This window comes from Phocoena phocoena, chromosome 8, assembly GCF_963924675.1.
Source record: "Phocoena phocoena chromosome 8, mPhoPho1.1, whole genome shotgun sequence".
Taxonomy (NCBI): domain Eukaryota; kingdom Metazoa; phylum Chordata; class Mammalia; order Artiodactyla; family Phocoenidae; genus Phocoena; species Phocoena phocoena.
Window position 1 is genome coordinate 20,663,359 of NC_089226.1, and position 23,052 is coordinate 20,686,410.

General features: G+C 39.3%; 1 protein-coding gene across 10 annotated transcripts; it reads right to left on the reverse strand.

Annotated features, from left to right (window-relative positions):
• Positions 1-491: 491 nt before the first annotated feature.
• On the reverse strand, positions 492-23,052 carry DLAT (dihydrolipoamide S-acetyltransferase). 10 transcript variants are annotated; one of them, XM_065881304.1, is made up of 14 exons: positions 22,735-23,052; positions 22,197-22,298; positions 21,370-21,494; positions 21,071-21,224; positions 18,258-18,384; positions 15,998-16,189; positions 14,767-14,916; positions 8,901-8,968; positions 7,623-7,715; positions 7,153-7,260; positions 6,465-6,580; positions 2,352-2,514; positions 1,233-1,369; positions 492-695 (listed from the first exon to the last, which is right to left on the reverse strand). In XM_065881304.1, the coding sequence occupies exons 1-14, from the start codon at positions 23,011-23,013 to the stop codon at positions 566-568; spliced, it is 1,944 nt and encodes a 647-aa protein (XP_065737376.1). In that variant the 5' UTR covers positions 23,014-23,052; the 3' UTR covers positions 492-565. The 10 variants fall into 10 exon arrangements, with proteins under 10 accessions (XP_065737376.1, XP_065737378.1, XP_065737377.1 ...); XM_065881306.1 differs by having other exon boundaries at positions 22,197-22,265; positions 22,735-23,013; XM_065881305.1 differs by having other exon boundaries at positions 2,352-2,493; positions 22,735-23,013.

Below are 23,052 nucleotides of genomic sequence, written 5' to 3' on the forward strand. Positions count from 1 at the left end.
AAATGTTGCCTTTTAAAATTTCAGTTATTTTCCTTTAAGTTCTATATGCTTCCCATCCATGATAAACCGAGATTATGTAACAGAAAATTTTACATTAGGTTTATGTTCCAAAATCAAGCTTCAATTCAAACCCTTTCTCCAAGAGAACTAATTTTCCCGACTTCTTCACTTTTTCTCAAATCTAAACAAAACATTTGAGGTAATTAAATTTCAAAACCTCAAGATCTCATCAAGGTTACTTTTATGTGCCTGTCTCAATAGGGAACCACAATTCTACCTCTACATTTCCCAGTGGAAGTCCTTATGACCCAAGGGCTAAGCCACATGCCCCTTGACTAGGAGTATACAGCTTAAAATTTGGTATTGATTAAATGTGCACAATATTTGGATGTAATTGGCATTTGAAAAAATTCAGTAATGCCCATTACAAATAACTTATCTGGACAGACTCAAAAGTAACTGGTCAACCTTAAAATAAAAAGAGAACCACCGTTTAATAACATATTTATATCTTGGTAAGAATGAACCAGTGTGACCTGGGAAAGTCTAGAAATTCTTGGGTTAATTATAACAACATGGTGATAGGTTTTTCAAGGAACTTTCTAAACTCAGCAAGCCACTGGGCTCCAACTGCTCCATCCACAACCCGATGATCACAACTGAGTGTAACAGACATCATGCTAGCCACATCAAATCTAGAAAAAGATAAAAACATTATTAGGAATTCTGAAAGCAATCACTAGATTTTAGCTAGTAACCAGCCCAAATGACAACACCTAACTTATAATCCCAACCAGTAACATTATTTTCCACCTATTCTTCATGGGCTGTACACCTCTAGCTCAAATTAATAGTTTGAAGAAACAGACCAGACAGCTATCTAGAGGATACAGGTCCGCAAACAACAGCCCTCAGACCAAATCCCACAGGTTTACTGGAATACATTTATGTATTGCCTATGCCTGCTTTTACACCACAATGGCAGAGTATTTGCAATAGCCACCGTATGACCCAGAAAGCATAAAATAATTTACTAACTGGCTCTTTAAGAAAAAAGTATGCTGACCCCTGACCTAGAGTAAACAAGACTTCCCATCTCAAACAGTAAAATAAGAAGAGTTGTTGACTGAAGCTCCAATATGCCATGGCAATAATTATAAAAACTGAGACTCAAAATCAGGTATATTGTAATGAAAGTGAGTTTACAACTCCCTCTCCATTTTGGCACTTACCCTTTTTCATTATCTGCTGGAACCAGTCTATCCTCTGAAGCACCAATTGCCAAAATACATGCTTGAGGTGGGTTAATAATAGCAGAAAAGTTCTTAATTCCAAACATTCCTAAATTTGAGATCGTAAAAGTGCCACCCTAAAGAAAAAAAGATTAAAAACAGATCATGGTAACTGCTTGTCAACATAAATTAGAAAAAAATGACAAATGTTTTGTGAAAAGACCTTAATATTTTACTTTAAGGACTCTCAGCAACATGGATTGGACCTAGAGATTATCATACCAAGTGAAGTAAGTTAGAGAAAGACAAATACCATATGATATCACTTATATGTGGAATCTAAAATATGACACAAATGAACTTCTCTACAAAACATAAGCAAGACTCACAGACAGGGAGAACATACTTGTGGTTGTCAAGTGGGGAGAGAGGGTGGGGGAGGGATGGATTGGGAGATTGGGATTAGTAGATGCAAACTATTATATATAGAATGGATAAACAACAAGGTCCTACTGTATAGCACAGGGAACTATATTCAATATCCTGTGATAAGCCATAATGGAAAAGGATATGAAAAAGAATGTATATACATGTATTACTGAATCACTCTGCTATACAGTAGAAATTCACACAACACTGTAAATCAACTATACTTCAATAAAATGAATTTTAAAAAAGGATTCAACTACCATAAAAAAGAAAAGGAAAATGGTAAATATATGAGGGGATGGATAATTAGCTTGTCATCATCACTTCACAGTGTATACATATATCAAAACATCAAGTTGTACACCTTAAATATTACAATTCCTATTTGCTAATTATACATAAATAAAGCCGAAAGGAAAAAAGGAATGAATGGAATACACTTTACTGAAAACATACAACTATAGCAATATGAACGAAAGTCAGTTGCGTGGCTTTTGCACACTACTTGAAAATGTGTTATTTTCAGCTTTTGATAGGTTACTCAATTTTTCTTTATTTTCAAGACCTTGTGTCAGTGAGAACACAAGGCAGAATCAAAAGGCAGAAAATGCAATAGAAACATAATGCCAAATTTTAAAATAACATAATTCATTAAAATAACATTCAGAAGATAAATAATTAATACCTTACCTGGAACTCATGTGGTTGTAGTTTACCCTCTCGTGCTTTGGTTGCTAAAGAAACAACATCATTAGCAATGGTTTCCAGTCCTTTTATGTGTGCATTAAATACAATAGGTGTGATGAGTCCTGCAGGGGTACTGACTGCAACACTGATATCAACAATGTGATTTCTATTTAAAAAGAAAAAGAAAAGTAAACCTCAATAATCATCAACAATGTTTAATTAAGAGTTTGTTTTAGGTTACCCAAGAATAGTGGTATTTACTTCAGTTTGTGCTACTTTTCAGCCAGGGAGAGTTCTTTCCTGGTTTTTAAATTTTGCTGTGGCCTCCCTTAGACCTGCACTTTTAAAAAATGAATGAGAGATATGTCAGTAGGTTGGTTTCACACGTACTCACTAACTACCCCTCATCTGCCTTGACTAACACCATGGGTACAAGTGGGGAAAAAAAGGTTCAGCATCCGTGAGAATTAAAAAGAACTCCTTAGATTTTGAAACGAAATGGACTGGCTGGAGCTGAGTCTGCAAGCAGAACTTGAGCAGATGAACGGAAGAGTGAAGGGAAAGGACTCCATGGTGGGAGAAACAGAAGTACTCATGTGGTAGGGTGGTGGTGTTGTCTCAAAACATAAAAGTAGGATTCTTAATCCTTTCTACGCCATGGGGCACATTTGCATTTGGGTCCCTTCTGAGAATATATCTTTTAAACACAGAAAACAAAATACTCAAATTACCAGAAAAGCTTCCCCCAAAACAAACTATATTGAAATTCAGTTATCAAACTATTCAAAAAACAAAATTGTGATATATGCACTTCTGTATTAACTCAGTAATCTTGCAGCAGGTCTAATTATGGCTATACTTTTGAAGTAGTGATAAGAAAAAAATATATTTTAAGATATCCGCAATAACTACAATGTGATACGAAAGTAACTTGATTTTTATTTGGTCATCAGCACAAGTACTATTAATACCTCTTTGATTTGTTCTTTATATTTATAATGGGAGGAAATGCTAAATTTCAGTTAAAGGTTAGTAGAAAAGAATGACTTTCCCCCCCCAACCAAGTTCCCAAACTCCTGAATTGTATCAGAGTCTCCTTAGGGGTCGTCTATGTAAGGGCCCCTGCTAAAGTGATCTGCAATAAAGAAAAAGTTAACAAATGCTGGTGAGGATATGGAGAAAAGGGAACCCTTGTATACTGTTGGTGAGAATGTATCAACAAATTGGTGCAACCACTGTGGAAAAAGAGTATGGAAGTTCCTTAGAAAACTAAAAATAGAACTACTATATGATCCAGCAATTCCAATCCTGGGAATATATCTGGAAAAAATGAACATACCAATTAAAGACATGGAAGAAGGGACTTCCCTAGCAGTCCAGTGGTTAAGACTCCAAGCTTCCACTGCATGGAAGCAACCCAAGTACCCCCCCCGCCACACACACACACATGAATATTACTCAGCCATAAAAAAGAAAGAAATTCTGCTATCTGCAGCCATGTGGACAGACTTAGAGAATATTATGCTTAGTGAAATAAATCAAAAAAAGACAAATACTGTGTATCTTATATGCGGAATGTAAAAAATAATACAAATGGATGCACATGCAAAACAGAAACAAACTCACAGATACAGAAAACAAACTAGTGGTTACCGAAGGACAGAGCGAAGGGGGGAGTGACAAATTAGGGGTATGGCATTAACAGATACAAACTACCATGTATAAAATAGATAATCAACAAAGATATATTGTATAGCACAGGGAATTATGGCCATTATCTTGTAATAACTTATAATGGAGTATAATCTGCAAAAATACTGAATCACTATGCCATACACCTAAAACTAATATAATATTGTAAATCAACTATACTTCAATTAAAAAAAAAGAAAAAGTTAAAAACTTCACATGAAGGAAGAACTCCAGCTCTTTGGAGATTATGGGGACCATACCCCCCAGCGTGCCCAAGCTCGCCAGAGGCAGCAGGCTTTTGTCACTTGCAAACACAGGGACCTGCTCTAATAATACAGTGTGTGACACTTAGCAACTACTGTAGCTGGGCTCTGGCCAAGGTATCAAACAGCAAACACTTCTTTCTTAATTAAATTACCTTGTCATTACAATATTATTTGTTCAATAATCTTCCTCCTAAGAGAGTAGGGATGGTGTTTCCTATCTTGTTCACCACTAAATCCAGCAAACAGTATATGTTCAATAAATATTTGTTGAATAGCTGTACGAACAAATTGAAGGGCATTTGGTAAGGATTAATAAATAATTTATAGAACTTGCCCTGCAATGTCCATCCTTTCATCTACGTAGTGTTTCCTTCAGATATTCCTAAAAGATTAAACATAAATTTACCCTATGACCCAGTAATTCCACTCCAAGGAGTCTACCCAAGAGAAGTGAAAACATATGTCAACACAAAGAACTGTCCTCAAATGTTCATAACCATGCTCTAAAAGATATGTCTATGTCTTAATCCCAGAATCTATTAATGTGACCTTATTTAGTAAAAAGGTCTTTGCAGATGTAATTAAGTTCTTGAGATGAGACCACCCTAGATTATCTGGGTGGGCCCTAAATCCAATGCCAAGTGGACTTGTAAGAGACAGAAGAGAAGACATGGACACATGAAGGCCATGTGAAGTTGGAGCTGTGCAGCCACAAGCCAAGGTATGCCTGGAGCCGCCAGAACTGGAGAAAGCAAGCAAGAGTCCACCCGAGAGCCCGTGGAGGGAGCACAGTCCTGCCGACACCTTGATTGCACACTTCTGACCTTCAGAACTAGGAGAGAATAAATTTTTGTTAAGCCACAAATTTTGTGGTAATTTGTCATGGCAGCCCTAGAAAGCTAATATAGTCTCTAAAAATATAGTAAGACCCTCAGATGTTCTCTAAGAATGGGGTGACCAAGGAAAAAATTAGAATCAGTAAACCATTTTTCAGTCCTGTGAAACACGTTTAGAGTTCTCTTGGGGAGTTTCAGAAAGATTTCATGATGAGTAATTTAAAAATTAGCCCCTCTTAGGCAATCATTAAAATCAGGTCGGTATTCATGGTATACTATACTTCCTTAGTCATAAACAATTTTTCATAGTCATAAAGATATTAACACTGAATACTGATTTGTCCAAAATTTGTGCTACAATCAATTTGGTAGGATGATGGGTTGTGTGTGTGTGTGTGTGTGTGTTTGTAGAGAGGGTAGAACAAAGCTAAATCTTAACCTTCTTTAATAGGAAGTCAGTTGATAAAGTAAATGAAATGAAAAATTTATGAAAGGCAACAGAAAAATGTTTAGAAATAGGAAAGTAAATACCAAAAGAAATAACAATTTAAAGGCTGTGTTTGCCTCTTGGGAGTGGACCTCAGATTAAAGGTTGAGCAGGTCACCATAAGCCATGAATTAATATTCTAATGTACATACTATTATTGTAAAAAAATTTAAATTAATAATATAAAAGCATCTACATAGTAGAAAAAACCTAGGCTGAGTCAGAATCCTGGTTCCAATCACAGTTCTGCTACCTACTAACATATTAACTCAGGGAGTAACTCAACTTACTGAGCCTCAGTTTCTTCATCTAGAAAATGTGTAAAACCACCTAACTCATAACGTGGTCATAAGGATTAAACGAGACAACATGTGAAAGACACCAAGAGCACCATGCCAGTCACATGCTACCATAATATTAACAAATACTGTTTTTTTGGTTTTGTTTTCAATTTTGCCCCCACTAAAGTTTAGCAGAACTCATTGGTGAACAAAACCATTTCAATCCTGCTTTGTGAGAGTCATTATCAACTTAATTATACATATTTGTACACTTATCTCCCTTTTCTGAACTCAAAGAATCTGTAGTCTTTACTAACTAAATTTGGCATTAGCTCAGAAATAGCTTTATGTTGTTTTCAAATTGTCTTGCCTGTGGAAGCCATCTCCCCTCCATCTTCTGCTTCTCCTTACTCCCTATACTCCTAGTTATACGTGAGACAGCACACAAAACACTGCTGATGGATATATATGTATATGTATGTGTATATATATATATGTACATATATATATATATATATATGTATGTATACCTTCCCCAGAAGTGTTATACTTACTGTCTTATAACTGTGTCCAGCCAAGAAGAATTTGCTTCAGGAACTTTTAAACATGCCAAAGCTGAAGCTTTTATAATGAAGTCATTGACAGAAATTTTGCTTCTCCCTTCTAACATCTGCAAAGACAAGAAACCATAGTAGTTTCTTAAATTCTCTTCTCAAAGACTGAAACTATATAATCTTGAGAAGGTAGGAGGGGGTGGATATACCGATGTCCTGAGGTGGAAAGGATGAAAAGAAACCAAAAGTTGGTTTTCTTCATCTATTTTAATGTAGACCATTACACCTGTACGTTTCCTGCTAAGCACTGCTTTAGCGGCATCCCATAAGTTACTAAGTAACTAAGTAACTAAACACTAAGTAGGTGCTTGGTACTAACTATAAACACAAAGTAAACATACTAGTTCCTACCAGAAGAGACTCAAGTAGTCTCATAGGATCATAGGGACTATGTTAGGCTAAAATGGATCCATAGCAAAGTCGACTTTAATCATAAACTTTAATCAAGGGTTAGAAAATGAAAATTCTCCAGGATACTCTCTGTCAGTTAAAATTAAGATGACATCCATTTTTCCATTATCAATTGGCATTTGTAACAAAATACAATATATGAGCAAAAATGTAAATATTCAGTGAGGGAAAACAAGATTTTTAGAATTTATGAAGGTAGAATTTCCAGACCTTTTACCTTATTAAGTTCTTTCCGTACCAACAAAACTTCTCCCATATTTACATCAACAGAAAGGTAATAATGAGGTATGGTTTGCTTAGATTGCATTAACCGCTGTGCAATCACCTAAAATCAAAGAGATTCAAAAATCAATTATCTTGAGCTGAAATGAGACCTCATCTCATTCAGGGCTCTGTTTGCCCCTCTACCTTGCTCCCTGGTAATGCTTACCTCAAGCATTATTAGAACTGGAAGATGGAGGACTGCAACATAACTTAGCCCCTTCCAATAGTATTTAATCAGAACACAGTGTTTGTGTATCCCAAGAATTCTATTGGCCAAACCAAACACCTATTAAATGAATCATCTAAGGTTCCCAATTTTAAAAAAGTCTCTTCTTAGTGTTTCAAACTGTGGATGCAACTGAACAATCAGAGTAAAGATGTCCCCAACAGCTTTGGGTCGAAAAGTTACGGTAATACTCTTACTCGGCGAATGTTGCTGATTGGGATATCTGTGAAGACACCTGTAGGAACCGGCGCCACTCCTGGACTCGGGGGAGACGCAGCAGCTGCTGGAGTCTAGAAGGAGGTAAAAAAGTTCTTAGTCTTAGCATAAGCAACTGTGAACAACTGTTAGTGACTCTTTTACAGATGGCAAAGTGAAAATTAAATGGTTTATAGGAAAACAGCTATTTCTATCCCAAGGGAGCAAAAGGGACTCCGATTTGGACTGTGCTTGTTTAAGAGTTTTGTTTCTAATTTTCATACTTAGAATTGGGTAATCATGTTTTAAATGTTTCTATGACTAGTTTATATCAAAATAATTTTGTTTTCACAAAACTTTCTTCAATAAAAGCAATCAAAGCATTCCTAAATTGAAAAGATTAAGAGATAAATACAAAGAAAGTAATGTATTTTCCTGAATACTGTTAAGAAAAAACAATGACAGGGGCTTCCCTGGTGGCACAGTGGTTAAGAATCCTCCTGTCAATGCAGGGGACACGGGTTCGAGCCCTGGTCTAGGAAGATCCCACATGCCATGGAGCAACTAAGCCCGTGCGCCGCAACTACTGAGCCTGCGCTCTAGAGCCCATGAGCCACAAATACTGAGCCCACGAGCCACAACTACTGAAGCCCGCACGCCTAGAGCCCGTGCTCCACAGCAAGAGAAGCCCGTGCACCGCAACGAAGAGTAGCCCCTGCTCACAAAAACTAGAGAAACGCCATGCGCAGCAACAAAAACCCAACGCAACCAAAAATAAATAAATAAATTTATTTTTTTAAAAAAAAGACGAATCTTTTATTTTAAAGCAAACATCTAAATAACTAAATCATTTTCCTTACTTATAGTTGATTGTTTTAGCACCTTTACTGATCAAACGGAGTTGGCTATGTGGATTTAATCCCCCTGTGAACTAATTAACTACATAAAACTCAAACACTAGCCAACCAACTTGCAAGCATGCTTTAAAAAATAGGGCCTGAATAAGATGATAAGTTAGGAAAAATTTAGTATCACTACTCAAAAAAGAACAAAAACAACTTGGAGTGGATTTCAATGTGTATATCATCTTTGCTTTTGTGTATGAATAACAGCACATTCATATGTACTTATTACTAGCCAGTGAAATTAGACAAAAGAAAACACAGTTCTGATTAAGCTATTTCATTCATAAATAATGTATGCAAGGGTCTAACAGGCTGGACAAAGCACTCTGCAGGGACAAACTGCAACCAAAATTTAGGAAGCGAAATATAACTCACAGGAGCAGCTTTAGTAGGCACAAAGGAGTCGACGTCCTTCTTGATGATTCTGCCGTCTGGTCCCGTCCCTGGAAGAGACACAGGAATACCACACACATGAGAGCGTACCGCTAATTCCTCAAGGAGATCAGCACTGTGATCCTGAAGTGCAAGTTCCTAAAGGTTCTCTAACAAAGACCCTCTAAAGGGGTCACTGCCTTAATCATGCCCCTTAAACTTTTCCCTAAAAATACCACCTTTTGTTGCCCTCCTCTCCGTTAGCTCCAAAACACCCTTTCTGAAACCCTGGAATAGATCTCATTTGGGTTCTACATTCATTTGCTCATAAACAATTAATTCCCTTGCTACAGAGTCGACAGATATGATAACAATTATTTTGGACAAATCAGGCAAGTCAATTGTTTTTACCCTGAAATAGCATGAATAACTCTCAAATGCAATGATCTCATCTTTAGAACCATTCATTCTATATGTGGTCTCCATTATTCACAGCTTTCTCACAGTAGCCAAGGCGCTATATTGGCTTGTGTTAGAGATTATGAAGGAAAAAGGTGCCATGTTACACATGAAGAAAGATCTTCAAAGTTCCCTCAACAGGCTTAATTTTACTTTCATTCAATTTCTTTCCTCCTCCCATCCACAACCTCTTAGGTTTAACATTACACCTAAGTAGATAATCCTGAACCTTAATTCTAAGGAGATTCAGAATTTAGTTATTAAAATACCTTTTACACTGGCCCACTTCTAGAAAATATTTGGTCAAATTGATTCATCTTCCCCCAAGGCAGACTTTAAAAGGATTCTCGTTGTGTGCAGTTCGTCCCAACTCCTTTCCTTCATTATGAAAACTGAGTTGGCTAGGATTGTGTTTATCCTCACCAGGAGCTCTAGAACAGAGGCAGCAGTACGCCTATTAGATTCCCTTCCTTATAAAAGACAGAAACCATAACCTCCCCTTGCAATCAAGGCTGATCTGGACACTGTAGCCCCTCAAGATGAGGAAACTACAGTACCACCTGCCTTATACTAAGCTTCATCCACCTATAAGAATTTCCTATTAGGAGTTAGCTGAAATCTTTGAAATTCTATTGTCTCTCTCCCTAAGAAGGTACAACAGACCATCAAAAAGCAATATGGTATAAAGGGAAGAACACTAGACTAGGAGTGAAAAACGTAGGGTTGTTGTCAAACATAAACTAGACAGATGACTGTGGTCACTTAACCTTATCTGGTCTTTAGTCTCATCTGTAGGACAGATTATCATACCAGCCCCTACTCATGGGAATGCTGTGAGGATAAAATGGGACAGTGATGTGAAAATGCTCTGCATCAAAGAAATATAAACCATAATATGGGTAGCTCTGAGACAAATCAAACTCTGAACATCAGGGTTTAGGCTTTCAGAACAGTTTCTCCCCAGATGATTACATTTTGGTCAAATTTGGTAAGCAATCTGTCCCTGGGGGAAAGGGGTAGGGGTGAGACTGGAGATTGAGTTCAATAACCAATGGCCAATGGTACAATCAATGATGCCTATAAAAATAATAATTGACCCCTATAAAAATAAAACTCTTGAACAACAAGATTTGGAGAGCTTCCGGGTTGGTGAACACATTAATGTGCTGGGGGCGGGGGGGGTGCTCCCAGAGAGGCACAGAAGCTCAGCACCAACCCCCACTCCCCATACTTTGTCTCATGCATCTCTTCTATTTGACTGTTCTGAGTTGTATGCTTTATAATAAACAGGCAATAGTAAATAATGTGCTTTCCTGAGTTCTGTGAGTCATTCTAGTGAATTATCAAACCCGAGGAGGGGGTCTTGGGAATTCCTGGTTTATAGCCAGTGTGTCAGAAGTACGGGTGATCCTCAGGACTGGCATCTCAAGTGGGGGCAGACTTGTGGGACTGAGCCTTTAAACCTGTGGCGTCTCGGAACTTCCCTGGTGGCGCAGTGGTTAAGAATCCGCCTGCCAATGCAGGGGACACGGGTTCGAGCCCTGGTCCAGGAAGATCCCACATGCCACGGAGCAACTAAGCCCATGCGCCACAACTACTGAGCCTGCGCTCTACAGCCCACGAGCCCCAACTACTGAAGTCCACGTGCCTAGAGCCTGTGCTCTGCAACAAGAGAAGCCGCCGCAATGAGAAGCCCGCTCGCCACAACTAGAGAAAGCCCGTGCGCAGCAACGAAGACCCAACGCAGCCAAAAATAAATAATTTAAAACAAAAACAAAAACCTGTGGAGTCTGATGCTAACTCTGAAGAGTGTCAGAATAGGATTGAATTGTTGGATACCCACGTGGTGTAGAGAACTGATTGCCGGTGTGGAAAGAAAATTACATTTAGTGTCAGAGGTGGTGTCATAAACACCAACCACTGATCCTCTCAGCTCACTTATTTCAGGCCACTCACTCCCCCTAATGCAAAATTTCTTCCACTCCACTAATTCCTCTGCTCTCATCATGTTGTCAAGCCTCCTGTCTTCACTTCCTCCTTACCCAGCCTACGCTCTATGGATCACTGTTATAATCACTCCCTGGTCAAACTCTAAAACATATGCCTTCTCAGTGCCAGCACCAGAGTAGCTTAATAATGCTGGGGGAAAAGTACACGCCTAGCTGAATGACTGTACTATAAATTCAGAGGCACAAAACTAAAACAGACACACAAAACTACCCAGAAATTAAACTGTTTCCCTTGAATTCACTTTCCCTGTCTCTGAGAACACTATTTCACAATCTCTCTAATCTCAGACCTTCCCACACTAACTCTCCAGCAGATCCCCTCACCTTATACTTTTTTTTTTTTTTTTTTGGCTGCGTGTGGGATCTCAGTTCCCTAACCCGGACTGAACCCAGGCCACAGCACTGAAAGCACCGAATCCTAACCGCCAGACCACCAGGGAACTACCCCCTCCCTTTATATGTTACTGATCAAATAGCAGGAACCAGAGAGGTACTCTCCTCACCTGCTACCACCAAACCTGTAAACCTACCCCATATTCTCCTCTCTCCTATAAAAGCAGACAAACTGTCCTAATTTCTACCCCAAATCAATCCCATCCCCTCTTACATTCTCAAAAACTTTGTACCTTGCCAAATTATTCTGCTCTTTCTCCTTTTCTACATCACCAATTTACCCCTTTCTATTAGACCACTGGTTCTCAACCAGGGCAATTTTGCCCCCAAGGGGGCATCTGGCAATGTTTGAAAATATTTTTGGCTGTCCCAAGTGGGGTATGCTACTACCATGTAGCAGGTAAAAGCCAAGGATGTGGCTAAACATGCTACAATGCACAGGACACCAGCTGCCATCCCGCCAACAAAGAATTACCTGGTCAAAAATGTCAACAGTGCCACAGCTGAGAAACTCTACACTAGACCTGTCCTACTATCACTCATTTCCAAAAGCTCTCTTGAGCCCATATGCTCCCAAAAGCTACATTTCTATTTCTATGCCTTCCTTCACAGCAAATGTTCTTGAATAAGTTGTCCACAATGTTGTCTCCACTTCTTCATCCACTTTTCATTTTTCAAGCTGTCCAGACCAGCGTCCACTGCGCATTTCTTTTGAAGTTGCTGTTGTCGCGTCCCCATATCCAATCCCTGACTAAGTTCTGTTGATTCTATGGCAGAAGTGTATGTTGAAGCTGTCCATTTCTTTTCATTTCTACTCTCACCACCCTTGTGTAAGCCACCATCATCAGCTCCAGCAACAGCATCTTAACAGGTGCCTTGGCTTTCATTTAATCCATTTGCACAGAGCAGCCAAAATGATCTTTTAAAAATATAAATCATTTTATGCCACTTCCTCATATTAATCTTTCAATGGCTTCCTACTGTACTTTAAATAAAATTCAAATACTATCATCACCTGTAAAATCCTTTATGTTCTCGCCCCTGAGTTTCTTTCTGACCTCATCTCCTACCACTAGATCCTTTGCTCACTATGCTCCATTAACACTGGCCTCCTTTCTGTTCCCCAAACATGCCAAGCTCTTTCCACTTCAAGCTGGTCTTTGCCCAAAATGGTTTTCCTCCAGTTCTTCACATGGTTGGCTCATAGCTGACTCATTTTTCAGGTCAGATCAAATGTCACCTCATCAAAAAGACCTTCTCCAACCACCCCGTCCAAAAGCAGTCATGACTACACATATATTCACCCTGTTACTCACTAGTATATCACTTGGTTTATTTCTTTCTTAGCATTCAAATCATCTTATTTAATAAGTTATTATCATCATAGCTAATGCTATCATCATAGCTAATGCTTTCTATGTATGGGCACTGTTTATTAACTTATTTAATCCCAACAAGCTATAAGTTATTATTTTTATATACAAATGAAGAAACTGAGACACAAAAGGTAACACACTTAGTGTTCGACAGAACTGGGTTTTAAATCCAAGCACTCCAGCTCCAAAGCCAATACTCTTAACTACTATGCTCTAACTCCCTGTCCATTTAATTCTTTATTGTTGGTAATATGAGCATCCGAAACTGGAATCTCGTCTGTCTTATGAACAAGTGTTGGATACATAGACAATACTCAATGAATATTTGTCTAAATAAATGAATCACTTAACTCTAACTTCATGATAAGAATATTGAGATTTTTCCACTTAAATCTCTCCTAAGGCAGTCAGTATTGCTAAATATCTAATAAATGGTCCTTGTTTACTTGTCTAAATTCTTCAGATATAATTATTAACCTAGTCCCTCCTCCCCTTAAAATGTATTCCAATTTAAATTGCTGTCCCTGATTCTAATCACATGTACATAAAGAATGGCAATACACTAGTGAAATAATATTAAGGTGAAAAAAGGGTCTTCCAATATTACAAGAATCCTCTGAAGTAAAACAGCGATAACATTCTATTCTTGTGCCTTTGGGGATTGGCTTGCTTTCTAACCATAAAAACAATAGATTGCAGACAGATGATAACCACTGATGAGTGCTCATAGCTGGACAATAAAAAAATGGGAAATGATAATTCTTACTTCAATAAATGTTATGCAAATTAAATCTGGTAATTAAAAGACTAGCACATAGTATTAGCCATCAAGCCATGTTCCAGGAATAGTAATTTCCCCCCTTTGCCAAAGTATATTAATTACCTTACATTAAATTTTAGCTTAAAACATTTAAATGCCAGCCAATAATAGTAATAATGTGAACAAAACTAATATGTATTGAGTACTTATTACATTCTAGATACTGTTCTAAGCACTTCACCTGTTTTAATGTAAACTATTATCTAGTTGTACAGATGGAAAAACAGATGGATTAAAGTAATTCATCAAAAGACATATTACACAGAAAATGATAAAGCCAGGATTAAACCCTAGATGGTCTGATTCAAGACCCCATGCTCTTATCACTAAGCTACACTATCTCTCTGGGGAGGAAAAGATAGGTAAGACATTTTCCTTTGCCCTCAAGGGGCGTTAGTTCAGTTTTGTATGAACTTTATTATAAGTCACTTCAAATCACCCCAACTTCATGTTTTGTTCTGTGTATTACTACATTCAATTAGCCTAGCACTAATACAGATTTCTTATTATACAATCAAGTACCATAACCCAACTCTGCTGAACAAACACATCATACCTTCACCAACAATTAAGCAGTTCCCGTTAACAGGGAAGGAAAAAAAGCTATCTAAGTTATATAGGTAGCTCTTAGACAGACTAAACAAAGCACAGTAAATTTTCCTACTCTGTGGTGGCACCAAAGGAGATATTTCCCTCCCTCATCCTTCCCCCGACTATCGCAGATAAGATGACTATATATAGTTGTAGCCTCTGGTCCTAAGGAAGAAACTACTAAATTTTAGTAAAACCCCACTCCATAGAAACAGACTTACCTTTTACTTGTGTAAGGTCAATCCCTTTCTCTGTTGCCAGCTTCTTTGCAAGAGGGCTAACAAACAACCTTCCCTTTGGTCCAGCAGGAGTAGCTGGGTGGGTGGCTGAAGGTGTAGGGGCTACAGGTTGGGGAGTTGGAGGAACAGGGGCTGCCTTTTGAAAAAAGTTACAGATTGTTAATTCACCACTGCAAAGATTGGTCTGAAAGATTTAAGAGTTTATAGTTTATTTAGTTAAACCTATTTTAATTAAATAACTTTCATCTTTTTTCCAAATATCAAATGCACATTTTTCCTGCTTAACCAACATAATACAGCAATATGAATAGAATAACATTATTTTATGTCAAAGACAGAACAAAGTCAAATTCTCTAACTCCATGATTAACAAAGAGAGGCATGGAATTTAATTTTGGTAACCAGTATATAACATCCTTATAGCCTTTCTTCACTTTAATCACTTGTCCCTTCTTTATTCTCATTCTCTTATATCACCTACATGGCTTTTGTTTTTACTTAACCTAATTCCAAAATAATAAATTATTCTGGAAGGTTCCATGTTGAAACACATTAAAAAATAAACCACTACAACTACTTGCCAGCTCCCCATATATGTACGGCAGTCAGAAATCAAGTTTTCTCTGACAGAACTGTGTACCTCATCTAAACTCACATGATTCTACACCTGCAGAAGTTCATTATAGTGTAACTGATGCCTGAAATTCATACAAGCTCATGTTATAGGTATATAGTATACAGTGCATAGAGACAGACTAAATTCTATGCAAAATAAGCCATTTACGTGAAGGTTCCAATGTATTACAAATATAAGCTTGACCTACTATATGTTAATACCAAGAGGATTGACAATGACAAAAACTACAAATTCTACAGAAAATGGGTGACAAAGCATTACCTTCCATATATATATATATATATATATATATATATATATATCTACACCTAAAGCAGAAAAAGAACATGTCACCTCAGCTTTGTTCTCGGCAGGACTCAAGACACCAGGAAAAAACAAAAGCTATACAAATCAAACTATTGACCATTATGTGAATGGTGCAGTGCCACACACTGTGTAGGTCTCCACAAATGTTAACTATCTCCTTCCTTATTCATAGAATCTTAGAGCTGGAAGGAACCTAGAATATCATCTACTTTAATCCCTTAATTTAGAGATGAATAAGGTTTAAGTGTTCCCTCAATTCTAGAAGCATACCTACCGGGGATGGGATAGGTGGTGGTGCTGGTGGTTTTAAATCAGTTACTTCAGTTGGCCGATAGTCAGCAAATGCTGGTATATCTGCCTCTTTTTCTACAATGATACAGAGTGGGGTTCCTAGAGGGACATCTCTTGTACCTTCAGGGATCAGGATTTTTGCTAGGTAACCTTCTTCCTGTGCTTCAAAACCTTAAATAGAAAGAAAAAACCATTATGGAACTTAAAGGACTCCACTATCCTACCAAACTCAAAGCACAGTTTTAAGTAAAAGGTTCTTCTTCAAAGTAGCTATATAACCTTTTGCAAGCTATTTAGCTTCTCTGTGTCTCAGCTTCTTTACCTACAAAATGGGAATGACAATAGTACCTACCTCACGGGGATATTACAAAAATTAAGTGAACATTTTCCAAGTACTTAGAAACAGTACCTGGCACAAAGTAAATACTAAATAAATATCTGTTAAATAAAACTATAAGAGATTACACAGTGGTTAGTTCTGAACGTTTTCTTTAAAACATCCCCAGGGGCAGCCCCTTGCAGACCCACAAGACTCCAAGATGGCATCAGTTGTACTGCTAAAGATCAGAACCACATGGTTAAATTGAAAGACCTACTATAGTTGATACTGACATGGGATTACACCCCTAAAAGCATCTTTGGAACTTTTTGAGAGGCCATACTTGGTATTATACCAACTATTTCATTATGAAGAAATACAGCATAACTAGAGATTCTGTGGTGGTGACTTTATTCAGCTACTGCTTTTCTTTTCTTTCTCTGGCCACACGGCTTGCGGGATCTTAGTTCCCCCACCAGGGATTGAACTCAGGCCCTCGGGAGTGAAAGCATGGAGTCCTAACCACTGGACCGTCAGGGAATTCCCAGCTAGTGCTTTTCTTACAAGGAACTCAAATATGAAGAGTTCCGAAAGTAAAACTAAAAGAACCCATTGGAGAGGACAACTTTTGCCTTCCAGATCTTGGCTTTCTGTGGCGTTGTGCCTCTCCCTGACAAACACATCTTTGATGAATCCTTCCATATCCCAGTTGAGAATTAATACACAATATAAGACATGTATAAAAAGAAAAGACTCCAAGGCCACAATAGAGTTTAAAGAGTTTGACCAAGGTAATAGTTCTCTAGTGACCAGAGTCTTTAGAATATTAGTCTCTACAGCAACATTGGTATTCAAGTTAAAATGCAAAGCAGATCTATTTTTGCCAGGGTTTTTTTTGTTTGTTTCTCTCTTTTTAACAAACAGAATCCTTTCTTCTAATAAAATCTTATGGGAGGAAGCGCAATATGCAGAAAGATAAGAAGGAGGTGTCCTGGTGGAAGTGGGGGAGCGGGCACGGAACAGCAGAGTGCTGCTCCTTAAGTTCTCCTTCGCCTCAACGTGCCATCAAGGGTTTGAGTAACAAAATCTGAAAACAACCACTGCAGAGGATGCCCAGAATCTCCTACTGCATCTCTGAGAACTGGACAGGAAATACATTTATCTACAAATATCTAGGGCTTCCCTGGTGGCGCAGTGGTTGAGAGTCCGCCTGCCGATGCAGGGGACGTGGGTTCATGCCCCGGTCTGGGAAGATCCCACATGCCACGGAGCGGCTGGGCCCGTGAGCCATGGCCGCTGAGCCTGCGCGTCCGGAGCCTGTGCTCCGCAACTGGAGAGGCCACAACAGTGAGAGGCCCGCGTACCGCAAAAAAAAAAAAAAGAGAATACAAATATCTATACATGGTATGACAAATATGATTATCTATATGGGTTTTGTTCTAAGCATAAAAATAAATCAGAGAGGGAATAAAAGGAAATGTGATATGATATCTGAACAGGTAACACATACATTCCATCACTCATTCTCAAACTATGAAAACAATCTAAGCCTTGCTTTCAAGTCTTCCCTCAAAGTCATCTGAAATTCTTTGGTATTTTCCTGCCTTTGATGTTATTTTCTCCTGTTTCTTCTTTTTTCCCCCTTGCCCAGTTTAGATAATGATAAGGCTAATAAATAAGCAAACTCTGGCCTAAAAATAATCCCTAAGCTGACATATCCTTGATCCAATGAGACTACAGCATGGCACTGACAAATCCAACTATGCACACTTTTGTTATGAAATATTCTGTTCCAGGAAATGAATCCCAAGAATTAAAATTTTTCATGTTATCACTCACTCATTATAGGATAGGACGGCAATCCTCTTCCCTCATTGGAAAACTCAGTGCCTCAACCATTAAGAGCTGAAGAAATCTCACCTATAGTGGCCTTGTCAGTCTCTATCTCTGCCAATAAATCTCCTTCACTTAGCTTCTCACCCACTTTTTTTTCCCATCTCTGAACTGTGCCCATGGTCATGGTGGGAGAGAGGGCAGGAAGAAGCACCTGTAGAAACAAACACATTTTATTACTGTGTAATACTAGGAAGCTGTGGACACAGTGGAACTCAGGCCAGCAAACAGTTTTATGGAATGATAGTGACTGTGACCATCCAAATTCCCATGCCCCCACAGCAGTAAAAGCCCACTGCCTCAAGTGTCCCTACACGTGAATCTTTCAAATCTCAAGCTTTTACAGTACCAGTGATACTCTGACCCACCTTCGAAATATTTTTCCACCCTCCAAACGTAAAAACAATGGGCAGATGGGAAAGAGTTCTTACTAAAAATTAATTCCTCAATAAATATCTAAGCACAGAACATCTTTTCGTCTTTCTTAATACTTAGATTAAGCTACAGTTTTTCATTTTCACAGAATGACCTTAGTCCAGACTTTCCACTAAAATTTTACTGTGTGCTGTATTGGCATCTATCTCTTCACTCAGGGGAAACTGAATTTCTCCCAAACTTGCCAGATAATTTTTCAAGATAAAAAAAACTCTTACTAAGAACTGTTTGGGACTTCCCTGGCGGTCCAGTGGTTAAGATTCTGCACTCCCGATGCAGGGGGCACGGGTTCGATCCCCTGGTCGGGGAACTAAGATCCCACATGCCACACGGTGCGGCAAAAAAAAATGAATGAATGAATGAACAAATGAACAAACTGCTCTTACAATAGTCACTTCCACCCCAGTAAAATCTAAACATCAGATTGGCTGATCTAAATTTAAAATTGCTTTCTTATTTATATGGCTTGTATGTCCACTGAATTTGGATGCTTACTCATTATGGGTTTTGTTGGCTATCTTTTAGGGTTTTTTTGTTTTGTTTTGTTTTTTTGTGGCACGCAGGCCTCTCACCACTGTGGCCTCTCCCGTTGCGGAGCACAGGCTCCGGATGTGCAGGCTCAGCGGCCATGGCTCACAGGCCCAGCCACTCCGCAGCATGTGGGATCTTCCCAGACCGGGGCACGAACCTGAGTCCCCTGCATCAGCAGGCGGACTCTCAACCACTGCACCACCAGGGAAGCCCTCTAATTAACAACAGGTTTATGCTGAGAGAAAAATCATTTCAATTGATGATGTCTCAGGAAGGTGAGGGGGGGGAGTAAAACAAAACTTAGAACTCTAATTAGAAAATTTTTTAAATGTTTTTCTCGGTCAGAATTATCTATCTTATCTGCCTACCTACCTACCTACCTACACCGGGTCTTAGTTGCGGCACTCGGGACCTTCGTAGCTGCGTGCAGGATCTTCACTACGACCTGCAGAATCTTTTTTTAGTTCCCTGACCAGAGATCGAACCTGGGCCCCCTGCATTGGCAGCGTGGAGTCTTAACCACTGGACCACTAGGGAAGTCCCTCATCTTCATCTACTTCTTAAAAATTAGTGGATCCAATAATCTCTATGCTGTATCTTAAAGGATAATTAAGACAGAACCCTAAAACTTTCACAAAAAGCCAAAGACATAAATTATAGAGAAATGTACTGTCTGGTGTAGTGAGACAGAATTTGCGGAACAGGATGAGATAAATGCGTGAACTGACCACCAGGCAAAACTTTATAATGAGTGAATGTTAATAAAAGACCATGGAGGACTTCCCTGGTGGCGCAGTGGTTAAGAATCCGCCTGCCAATGCAGGAGACACGAGTTCGAGCCCTGGTCTGGGAAGATCCCACATGCCGCGAAGCAACTAAGCCCGTGCGCCACAACTACTGAGTCTGTGCTCTAGACCCCCGCGAGCCACAACTACTGAGTCCATGTGCCACAACTACTGAAGCCCACGCACTCCAGGGCCCGCAACAAGAGAAGCCACCACAATGAGAAGCCTGCACACCTCAAAGAAGAGTAGCCTCCCCTCGCCGCAACTAGAGAAAGCCCGTGCACAGCAACAAAGACCCAATGCAGCCATAAATAAATAAATAAATAAATTTATAGAAAAAAAAAAGACCATGGAATAGAACATGATGTCCAAAGGAGAAAATTATTCCTATACAAAAATTTCTACAAATAAACTAAGTGAAGGAAAGTTCTAGTCTTAATCCTTTAGAAAAAGTGCAGCTGGCTTTTATCCATTTCCAGTATCTGAAACACAAATATAGATGGGATAATCTTAATATCTAATAAACTAATTAGCTTCTTATAAACTGATTTAGTTAATAGAATCAACAGTGACTATATTTACCACCTTCAGCTTTGTTGCAATGTTATTATATATGTCTATTTGACACTTATTCTTTATTTTAGTTCAGTCTTTTATTAATACTACTGGACTACTTCACTTACTCTTAGAAAATAGAATACCACATGTCAAGGAAAAACACCAATTGGGAACTTTCATTCAACAGACAGTACTTGGGGCCTACTAAAAACTCTTATTTATACAGGGAGTAGTATAAGTACAAATCATCCTCAAAATCTAACAAAATGTTCTTGAATGAGAAGTACCAAACATTATCCTATCTGCTACACTGAGGCTGTGAAAGGTTAAAAGAACTAGCCAGGTTCACACACCTGGAAATAACCACCAGGAATAAAAGTTGTCAATTTGCATGTTTAAACCTCTATTTACTTTCAAATGACAAAAACTAGCCATATTTAATGCCAGTTCCCAGGATGTGAGAGCCACCTATGAAAAATAATAAATGAATAATAAATTTTCTAGAGCAAACACCCAGAGGCTGAGCCTCACCTGCATGTGAGGAGGATATGAGCTACCAGGAGCCTGAGCGGGAGGTGCAGGTGACAGAGCAGCGGCAGCAGGGGTTGGTGCTGGGGCTGCTTGTGGGGTAGGTGCTGCTGAAGAGTCCAGTGTATAATTTTTAAAGGCCTCAATATCTTCAGGTCTAAGGAAGAGAAAGAATGCATAAGTATAAGGGGGTTATAAAGTGGATTCAGTAGTCTTAGAAGCCTTTAACTAACTTCTCAATTCTGGGTTAAAATACTCCACTTGAGCATCTAAGTTCCACAGATTGCCATGGTACTACTCACTTTTCAACTGTGATACAGATGATTGCTCCAATTGGAACATCTCTGGTACCTTCAGCAACAAGTATCTTTGCCATGTAACACTCCTCCAGGCTCTCAAATCCAACAGTAGCTTTATCAGTTTCAACCTTTTAACACAAAAGCAGGAGCTTAGACTTCTGCTGCCAGTATGAAGTTTATTAGCTTGTGTCTAAAATCATACAGTTCAAAGTGCAGTAAGTCAGAAAGAAAAAGAAAAATACCACATGCTATCACTTATATGTGCAATCTAAAATATGACACAAATGAACTTATCTACAGAACGGAAACGGACTCACAGACACAGAGAACAGACTTGTGGTTGTGGGGTGGGAGGGGAATGGAGTGGGAGTTCAGGGTTAGCAGATGCAAACTATTACATAGAATGGATAACAACAAGGTCCAACAAGGGAACTTTATTCAGTTTCCCGTGACAAACCATAATGGAAAAGAATATTTTTTTAAAATGTATATATATGTATAACTGAATCATTTTGCTGTACAGCAGAAGTTAACACAACATTGTAAATCAACTATACTTCAATTTAAAAAAATCATACAGCTCAACAGTCACGAGAAAATAAAGCCTCTATCACAGGTTTGAAAGAATTACTATTAAAAATATCTTAGCTAAAAATCAGTTTGGCTAGCTGCTGCTAACTTATTTAGCTAACCAACCTTCTCTAATATCAAGTTGTAAAAAACATCTAAGTTTCTTAAGCAAAAGGGATAACTACTCACTCAGGAAGTTAACGCTCAGTTTAGCTAAGCCGGTCCCTTCTAACTCATTTCCATATTTTAAAACAACTTACCTCTGCAATTAATTCACCCTCATTGATTTTTTCCCCTTCCTTTTTCTCCCAGCGGGCTATGGTGCCCGCCTGCATTGTGGGGGAAAGAGAGGGCAATGGAACCTGGAGAAGACAAAGGAGAAATACGAAATTTACAAAGAGCTACCTAACTCTCATTCTGGTTTAACGCTTCACTCAAGTCACTACAATTTAACGCAAAGAGTTTGAGTCCCAAGACACAGTGGGCACTGGGGATATAAAGGGGGTTCCTGCCACCAGAAGCTCTCCACCAGAAGGGCAGGCTTCCTGCTCCACAGGCCTGCGTGGGTCTCACAGCATGTACTCAGCAGACGTTCCACATACCGCCCCAGGCTTGGCGCTCTTCAATGGAATAGGTCAGGAGAAGAAAGCTCAAGAGCTACAGCAAAGCTGGGTAATGGAGAAGGGACACTGACACGCAGTATACTTGGAGGGGGATGGAAGATCACTGACTGAGGCCTCTAAGGAAGGATCCCATGAAGGACAACGGGGTCCCGCGAAGGACAGGTACGGGGCTCACCTTCTGATGCGGGGGGAGGCTATACCAGCGGCGCCTAGGAGATCCCCAAAGCTGCAGCAAGACGCGACTCCGCGGTGTGGCCCAGGAGCTGGGGCTCCAGCCGCAGAGTGCCCGGAGCCTGCCATACCCTGTGGTCCTGCTGCAGCAACGAGCCGGAGCCGAGCCAGCCTGCGGGGTCACGCACCGAGCTCCCGGCTCCTCCCGCAAGGCCGTCCACCGAGCCCCAAATCCTGCCCTTGGGGCTGCATTCTGGGCCTGTCGCGCACAGACGCGCCACATACTGCCGCTGACCCCCACACCCCAAAGCCAGCGCCGTCT